Source organism: Megalopta genalis, chromosome 4 (assembly GCF_051020955.1).
Source record: "Megalopta genalis isolate 19385.01 chromosome 4, iyMegGena1_principal, whole genome shotgun sequence".
Taxonomy (NCBI): Eukaryota; Metazoa; Arthropoda; class Insecta; order Hymenoptera; family Halictidae; genus Megalopta; species Megalopta genalis.
Genome location: NC_135016.1, coordinates 26,342,690 through 26,352,109, shown reverse-complemented (window position 1 = coordinate 26,352,109; position 9,420 = coordinate 26,342,690). Strand labels below are relative to the sequence as shown.

The following is a 9,420-nucleotide window of genomic DNA, read 5'->3' as shown; positions in this document are numbered from 1 at the left end:
TTGTAGAAATGATCGTCGTTTCAAAACGTTCGCAAATATGCTGGACTGTATGGTCAAGAATCCTAAGGGGCGAAAAGTACAAGTCGAATATCATGCCATGTGTTTCAGATGGAGCGCCAAGGATACGAATGCGCGAAAAGAGTGAGACAAGCTACATGGGTTGCCAGTGTGACTTGTTTCGCTTGTGTTGTGCTGACATCATGCTCTCTTACTCACTCGCCACTTCCTCTCTTTGTCTCGAACTGTGAGGGCAGCACTATTAGGTACGAAGTGTCAACCAATCAGAGAAGAAGTAATTTCTCTACCTGTATCATAATTCTAAGCCGGTTGCCCCCGCCTTGGCTTACTATAGTGAGGGACTGTATAATATTTGGAAATGTCTATTTGTTCTTAATAGTAGAATAAGTGATTACACTTTTATTTAAAAACTGTATAATTCATATGTTTGTAAGTAATATAGTTTAATTGCTAAAATTTTTTGCGTTTCAATTGAATTTTGCGTTTTTATATCACTCTCGAATGGATGACGCATATCGACAGATCAGATAGAATACCGTTTCACTCTACACTCTAAACGTCTAATGTATTATATTTCTACTAACATCTTTAATATTTTACTAATTGTCAATTGATTTTTGATAGTGTAAGTTTCATGAAACAATATGTTTGGTAAGAAAGAAAAGCCAAAACGCCAGGGAAGACCTGCTAGTAGTCTTGCACAGGTATGACCATAAAGACGTTTGTAACCTTACTTTTTTATTAATCTGATTTTTACTAAATATATTATTTCTTTAAAAGTATGGAATCTTTGAAGTGCCGGAAACTTTTGACGGTTTAGGCAACAATCTTATGGGGGATGATGATAATGATGATGATTTCGAAGCAGAGCTAGCAGCATTGACAATTAGCGATGATAATCAAAAACCCAGACGTAAAGGTTGCATATTGTTTGTATGTATGCCGAATTGCAATGTATGTTGTTCATACGATTTTCAACAAATCTTTTAGCACCCAGGAAACCAATTCCAAGTGCAGATCTGGATGCAATGATAGCTCAAAGTTTGAAAGATCCCGATGAAGAAGCATCGGATAAGGATGGTGAATTGTCAGATGGAGATGACGATCCAGAATTATTGGTATAAATTACATTATATGTACATTCTTCATTCTTATAATAATTGTATATGTAGTTATATTTAAAATAATTTTAGAAATTTTATATTGCATTAGAATGAACTTAAGATGATCGCAGGCGATGAATCTGCTGAGGAAACGTCACCAATAGAGGAAGATAGCCCTGAAACAGAAAGTGCAGTGCAATCTGAAACAAGAACAGATTGTACAGATATGGAAGTTACAATAAAACTTTTGGAAGAAAGGTTGAGGTTGTACCAAATTGCTGAAAGAAAAGCAAAACAAGAGAATGAGTCAAGTCGAGTAAGAAGATATACGAGAGGTATTAAAACACTCAAAGAATTATTGACTGATGCTAAATCAGGTAAATCTATCAATGAAGATGATATTCCACCACAATTACCACCATCTGCAGTTGGAGAATCAACAGAAAAAGTAGTAGAAAGTTCTAAACCAGATTCAACAGGTAATATTTAAAAGTACAATAATAACAATATTTTACGAAGCTTGTTCTATGTACGTAATTGAGATGTATTATATGCATATTTTTCAGAAGAGAAAAGTTCTCCAATTAATGATGATACAACACCACCCCCAGAAACTAATACTGCCATAGAATCTGTTCCAGAAAAATCTATAGATGAAACAGCTTTGAATTTACTAAAAAGTAGGCAACAAGAATATAAAATAGCAGCATTAGCATGGAAGAAAGCTGGTAATAAAACGGAAGCACTTCAATGTGTAACTGTAGCGAAGCAGTTTGATATAGTCATAGCAGCAGTAAATGCAGGAGACTCAGTTGATTTGTCGGACATGCCACCATCTCCAAATATGCCCGGGTTAAATGCTGCTACAGCTACACCAGAATTGTCAAAAGTTGAAAATGAAACACAGGGAGAGGCCTCCTCGGAAACAGCACCTGCAGGTAAGTCATACATGATTTAAGCATTTCTCCTAATTTATATACTAATTTCTTTTGTTGATATTGTTATAAAGTTAAACATATTAATTAAATGTTTTGGAAACGGCAGAAACAAAGCCAGCAGGTCCAGAGAATTTAGAATCCGCTCTAAGGGAGAGACTTGAAGTGTATAGAAGATCAAAAACAGCTGCAGAAACAGAAGGAAATTCTTCTAAAGCTCGAAGATACGGTCGTATATGCAAACAGTTTGAAGATGCTCTTAAGTTGTATGCTCGCGGAAAACCTGTACCCCTAGATGAACTGCCAGTTCCACATGGTTTTCCACCACTTGTGACACCTGCACCAGAAGAGGAGAAATCAGAAGTGCAACCAACACCGTCTATGCAAAAGACCTCAGACCCAGAGCCATCTGAAAATACACAGGGATCAAAGAGACCTTCAGTTTCTCCAAGAAATCAAATAGGTATGTAATAAAATTTATCATTGAACTATCCGTTTACTAATGATGTACTTCCTTTAATTATTAGGGAAAAAAACAAATCAAAAGATGACACGTGCAGATAAACAAACAGCTTTATTGCAACAGCGTCAGCATGAGTTGAAGCAAGCCGCTTTCAATGCAAAGAAGGAGGGAGATCTAGAATTGGCACGTAATTATTTAAGACAGGCAAAGGGAATAGATCCACTGATCGAAGCGAGTACAGCAGGGTTACCAGTTGATATGAATACTATACCATTGTCACCGTTAGCAAAAATGGAACTCAATGCAGATAGTTCAATAGGGCAACTTGATGAAAGTTTTGAGTTAGTTAGTAGCGAACATTGTCTGGAAGAAGCAACAGGAACTGATGAAGAAATTTATGAGAATCTAGAGGCACAGCTAGTGAAACAGATGAAGGTATAATAGAAACGTATATATTTTAAAGTGAAACTAAAGTAACTATTTCTATAATTCGTTATAGTGGTGCTTATGTACTAGAGATCATTCCAAAGCATTAGGAGATGTACCTGGGTATAATAAGTGGGAACGATTCGCATTAGATTATAAACGAGATTTGGATATGTTGAGGGTTCGGAAGCGTGATGGATTACCGTCACCACAGCATCATTACGAAACAAAAACTTATGCTATAGTGCAGTCAGTACTACATGATTTTATAATAAAAACGAAAATAGTGTGTAAAAATCATTGCAGTCGTTATGTTTCAGGAGTTGTACGGATTTAAACAACAATGATGTAGAAATCTCAATAATACGAGGGATAAATTATTCAAAAGAGGATACATACGTCATATATGAATTTCCTTATCCAACCGATAATCCTCCAACAGACAGAACATCTACTATTAGAGGAACGTGCAACCCAGAATATGAAGCAGTATTTCGCCTGAACGGAATAATAGATCGTGGCGTACGACAGTGTCAACGAGCTTTTAAAAGACATGCGCTGAAATGTCAAGTTTGGACAAAAGGGTAATTACAAACAGTAATGAGTATAACCATCTACAGTTTTTTATAATTTTATTTGATATTTTCGTAACATTATCATGTTATTAGTGTTTTCGTGTATTTATTTATGAGCTTTAGTTTTTAATAACACATTCTTCATGAAATTGACATATTTTAATTATACATTACTCACATATTTTATTTTATTGTATAAAGTATTATAAGTATCGATGAATGAATATGGTATCGCCAATATTGAATAGATATGATCCGAAAATTTAATAACAAAGATAGTAAATAGATTAGTACGTTGCTTGCAGATGCTCGCTGAATCCTCTCCTGTGTTGCACTAATCCAAGGTATGAAAATCATAGTTCTAAAGAGCATTCAGCTTTTTCATTATATGCCTAAAAATGTGCTATTATGTTTGTTCTTTGAGAGTCATTGGTTGTTGGATCTTATGTTTTTGTTTATTTTCTTTTTTATCAGCTATTGTATTATCAAAATAGTATTTAAATGTTGGTCTCTATACATGGCAATAAGAAAACTGTCGAATTTATTATAATGCTTTATGCGTATTGTAGCTTGATTGATAGATACTCAACGATATCACGTTTGTAAATTGCACGAGCAAGCTGTGACAACGTATACCTTCCTTCATTTCGTTTCAGCATAATATATATGTATTTATTTAATATTACGAATAATTGTGTGTTTTTACAGTGGATTCTTTCGAAGTGATAGCCTGTTAGGTACAGCAACAGTGAAATTGCAGCCTCTGGAGAGTCAATGTGTTCTTCATGATTCATTTCCCGTGAGTATTGAGTTGAATTTATAGAAAATTGTACTTAGAATTATGAATTACAATCAGGAAATCCTTTGCAATCGTAGTTAATGGATGGAAGGAAACCAACGGGGGCGAAGTTAGAACTGAAAATTCGATTGAGAAATCCAGTTCTGACTAAACAAATAGAACAAATTACAGACAAATGGTTAATTATCGATCATTGATGCAGCATTACGAATTCACCTTATACATATTTCTATTTTTTAATCATTGCATTATCAAGGCCTTGAACATGTATCCGCTTGTTACGAAACAATGAGCAATATATTATTTGTTTAATTCATAGCTACGCCTATTAATGTGAATATGTATATGTATATGTATATGTATAGAACAATTTATATATTTTATTACGAGTGTTTAACTTTAAACAAATACATATGGACATACAATTTTCTCGAATGAGCACATATGCACAATCTAACGTGTAAATATCATAGTATGTTGCATACGGAATTTCTTGCGCGACTGTGTCATAATAATTACACTGGTGATAAACAGACCATTATGCTGGGCTTTAATACACACGAAAATGTAAGATTGTGTTACCCTCTTTTTACGATTAGCACCGCGATTTATGCTTGTATGTAAGATAAGAGAGATTTGTTTGATCAATGATTTTAAGGAACATTTTTTAATCACTCATCGTTAAATAAAAAAACATTTAAAAATCAAAATCGTGGTAATGACTACATATACCTTTACTTTAATGACTACATGTACCCATATCGAATGTACTGTAACTACTTCGAAGTTATCGGTACCATTCAAATGACGGATACTTTGAACGTTCTTAATCTTAAAAATATATATTTGTGAAGGAGGGGCAAGAAATCTCAAGTGCTGTTGCAAATAATTGATACAAGCATAAGATACTATCAGTTGTATCTATTGAAACGATTTAAACGTGGAGGAGGAACGATCGTGGAGTGAAGCTGAATCCACATTTCCAGAGAACAATACAGCACGTGAACCCCACTAACAAACTATTGTCCGATAATCGTTCGACTCTGTCTCCTTCCAGCTCACCACTCCACTGTTTCATTCCTACTCACGTGTGCCTCACCGCTTAGTCCTTAATAGCTCCGTAATACTTCAGAATAGAGTAGGATGCACCAACATGCACAAAGGCACAGAACTGCAATAAACATAATTACAGTAATAGTTGTATTTATTAAAACTGACCCTCATTATAATCTTCATTGCGAACAAAGTGAAACGAATATTTTCATTAATGAGTCCATATCCACTTTTGGACTGTTGTCTATGTACGATAGACTAATCGATTTCAAATATAAAAGATATAATAATTGGCTAAATATAAAATGTCTTGGTTTCGATAGGATTTCATTGAAATTTATTTTATACATTCTTTTGCATATAGCTTATATATATATATAAGCTATATGCAAAAGATATATATATAAGCTATATATATATATATAAATTATTTTTATTATATATATATATTTATAAAAAGTAGTCTTCCTAGAAATTGATTTCTTTATGTTAACAATTTTTATGTTCGATGATTTTCTTTCTGAAATTAGGATACTGTGAAGCAGTTTTTGAAAAAAGACCCTGTTAGTATACAATCCACATGTGCGCACGGTCAAACGGTTGCCTATATTCAGGGATTCGGGAGCCATTTTAAAGCCATAAAATCGTCCATTATTTGCAGCCATCTAGCGGTAATTAGAATGGAGGAAAACTTAAAATATATTTTAATTTTATGCAGTTCGAAAACCCGTATCGATACCAATCGTTCCAGTTAAAAATAAACAAATTTCTGTTTCATTCTGACTTACATAAAATAATTCAAAAATATTCAATTTCTTTCTTTTTTCCTAAAAAAATCAATGATCATTTCCTATTCTATCTTGATACGGTAGTTCCACTTATATTTACCTCCGAAAATATATTTTCTAACTATAGAAACAATTCTTTTTCCGTTTTACTTCGTACAAATAATTATTATATTTGGTCGCAAATTTGGTCCCGAGGTAGTGTCATTTTTCGATAGAAAGAGCGATTCGCAGCTCTTCCGAGGCAAACTGTAGATTTAGTCGGTCTCGATGGACCTTTCGAACTCGTCGATCTTTTATGGTCGGTCGGGCAACGGTGACCCCATGGCACGCGAGGGGTCGCTATCAAAGATCGGTACATAAAGTAGTTGACACCCACCGTGTCAAATACTGGTCGTCTGGCGATTCCCGAAAAACTCTTGACTCTCTCGACTCCCGGCCATGCCTCGCAGAGGCTTTCACCGGCGTTGCACAAAAGCGTTTCCCGTGGTGCACCTATCGATCGCGCCATTGGAAAACAATGGGATTTATTTGCCAATTAGACAATTAGGTCGGCTGAAAGGGCGCAGGGAGAGCGCGAGCTACCGAAACTTCGGCGTAGTAAGTACCGCGAATCTGGATTACACGGTCCAGTGCAGAGTATTTGACGAGCATATACATACCGCGGTTAATGTTGACCTTTTGGCCTCAGCCAGCAGGATTCTGCGTGCAAATTAACGATGTTTGTTCTGAACCCTTTGGCCTGCCTTGATTCATCAGTCCCGTCGCTCTTTCCGCCCTTCGCTCCGATCAGCTCCGAAAGGGTGAGCAAGGCCTTACCGCGAGCGATTCGCTCTTTCCCGATCCTCCAAATTTTGTAAAACAGAATTTTATTCGAAAACACCCCCACCATCTGTCTCTAAATTAAACCATAGCCTAGTGTGATCGAACATTTCGAAAAGCTCTGGCAAAGAAACAGTCGAATTTTCAAAGCGAACCGGAGCACGAGTTCAATGGAATTCTGAACATTTCGGACTAGAATTTCAGCAGTTACGGTGAACACTATAGTGTTCTTATTTCTCGACTACGTTAACCATCCAAGAATTCCTCTATTCCCTCTACTTCGCACATGATCGTACCAGTCAATAGTCCATCAAACTCGGTTGGTGGCCGTTAATTGTGCAATTGTGCATGCTTGTACGCTTACGTATTCGCGAGATAACCTTTGATACATTTCGCGGTTTATCGCTGCGAGCGCATTACAATGTACATAACGTTGGATTTTATGATTCCGAATCGGGTTATACAGCAATAACATTGTAACGCGTATCTGTGGCAGATTCTAAAGAGGTCAATTATGCGTTGAAACAAGCAGGATTCCGAACAGCTTCGTTTTCAGCTGCGCCCGTTACAAGCGCGGATGAAAATTTTCGATTTGCCGACGGGCGACGTCTCGAAAGTCGCCGGAAGCGTTTCGTGACTCGATAACGATAATTAGGATCGAGCCGTGATTCCCGTGACGCGAAATTATAGCGGGATTCAGCCGGGCAAAAGCGGTGATTCGATGGTATCACGGAATCTCTCTCCAAGACCTCCGTGTCCCTTTCGCGGGACACGTGCTTCGCGTCGCCTCGGCAGCTCTTCTTCTTTTTCGAAATCGTTTCCCGCAGATAGAGTCCGGTTACGCGGTTTCTGCTTATTCGGCAGATGGCCGGACGTGACGTCACTGGAACCGGCCGGGTGTTGATTGCAGATGCTAGATGCGACCCGACACCAAAAGTTCTTTTGCCTTCTCTTCCTTCTCCTCGCGAATCCACCTCGCGGATCGCGCGGCTCGGCGCGGCGCGGCGCGACACGCCGCGGTTTCGCGTTACGTGACCAAGCCGAGGCTCCGTTTTGTTCGACTTTTGTGTCAAAGTCTACGACGCATAATATGATGTACTTCCGACACTTTGGCAGCTCAGATTCGAACTAGCTTATGCGGTCGATCGGTGTGCCATCCTCTGGAGGGCGTGCAAAAGGGCCGATGTTGATCGTTGGTTGCTGAGCAACGTTTAGCGGCTGTCGGATTTTTGACGCGAAGATCGATAACATGTGATAACGATCTACGATAATTCCACTACCTCATAGTTTCTGATACAGAGTTAGAAATACACGTCATTTTATTCTGCGTTGTTACCAATGTTTACTTGCAAGGTCGAGTAATATGCACAATTCCAAGAAATGGATAATTTGGGAAGAGGAGTTATTCGAGCCTTGCGGCTCGTTTTCATAATTGTGGACAGTTTATAACTATAAAAATAAACCTTTATATAACCTAAGCAAGGCTCGAATAATTGTATCTCCTCTTTCCAAATTACAGTAATGTCTCCCTTACTGACGCTCGGATTGTCCCACTAAAATGGATAATTTGGGAAGAGGAGTTTTTCGAGCCTTGCGGCTCGTTTTCATAATTGTGGACAGTTTATAACTATAAAAATAAACCTTTATATAACCTAAGCAAGGCTCGAATAATTGTATCTCCTCTTCCCAAATTACAGTAATGTCTCCCTTACTGACGCTCGGATTGTCCCACTAAAATGGATAATTTCGGAAGAGGCGGTGCGATTATTCGAGCCTTGCGGCTCGTTTTCATAATTGTGGACAGTTTATAACAGGGGTGTCCAACTCAAAAGCTAACTTGGGCCATAATAATAAATAAACAATGCTTAACTTTAGATGGGCCGCAAGAAAAAAAATCAATGTTCATAGAAACAAATATTTTTATTTTGACTAGTACATTGTAATAAACATATATAAAGTTAAATTATTGTTTACGTCCTGATACTTGACATCAAAAACGTTCATCTCGGACCGCTAGTTTGACACCCCTGGTTTATAACTATAAAAGTAAACCTTTCTATAACCTAAGCAAGGCTCGAATAATTGTATCTCCTCTTCCCAAATTGTCCATTTTTGTGCGCAATCCGGGCGTCAATTAGAGAGACATTACTGTGCTTGCGATAACTACTGAAAATCTGAGAAAACTTTTACTCGCAGTACGACGTAGTCTCAGCGATAGAATTCGCACAGACGAGAACATGTTTTACTTGCAGACGACACGTTGCGCAGATGACATGCTATCAAAATTTGATAATCGATCGGGCGAACGCGTGTCCACGCTGTAGAAACGATCGATTGTAAACGCAGGAAATTACTGGGCCACCCGTGCATTCAAAGTTACGCGAGTAACCGAGACTTGAGCGCACAATCTTCCAATGCTTCGCGCCGCGATATTTCTCTTA

At 37.6% G+C, this 9,420-nt stretch overlaps 1 protein-coding gene and 1 long non-coding RNA gene across 7 annotated transcripts; one reads left to right on the top strand and one right to left on the bottom strand.

Annotated features, from left to right (window-relative positions):
- Positions 1–293: 293 nt before the first annotated feature.
- Positions 294–5,029, top strand: l(2)gd1 (lethal (2) giant discs 1). 6 transcript variants are annotated; one of them, XM_076520885.1, is made up of 13 exons: positions 294–447; positions 643–722; positions 799–931; positions 1,009–1,136; positions 1,231–1,600; positions 1,688–2,059; positions 2,166–2,519; positions 2,584–2,954; positions 3,019–3,194; positions 3,266–3,529; positions 3,826–3,864; positions 4,229–4,319; positions 4,397–5,029. In XM_076520885.1, exons 2-13 carry the CDS (start codon positions 663–665, stop codon positions 4,514–4,516), a joined length of 2,478 nt encoding a protein of 825 aa, XP_076377000.1. In that variant the 5' UTR covers positions 294–447; positions 643–662; the 3' UTR covers positions 4,517–5,029. The 6 variants fall into 6 exon arrangements, with proteins under 6 accessions (XP_076377000.1, XP_033339961.1, XP_033339959.1 ...); XM_033484070.2 differs by having other exon boundaries at positions 799–937; XM_033484068.2 differs by lacking the exon at positions 3,826–3,864 and having other exon boundaries at positions 799–937.
- On the bottom strand, positions 3,561–8,086 carry LOC143259326 (uncharacterized). Its single transcript, XR_013033130.1, has 2 exons — positions 6,820–8,086; positions 3,561–5,490 (listed from the first exon to the last, which is right to left on the bottom strand). It is a non-coding gene; the product is annotated as an uncharacterized LOC143259326 (long non-coding RNA).
- Between the last annotated feature and the right edge of the window lie 1,334 nt (positions 8,087–9,420).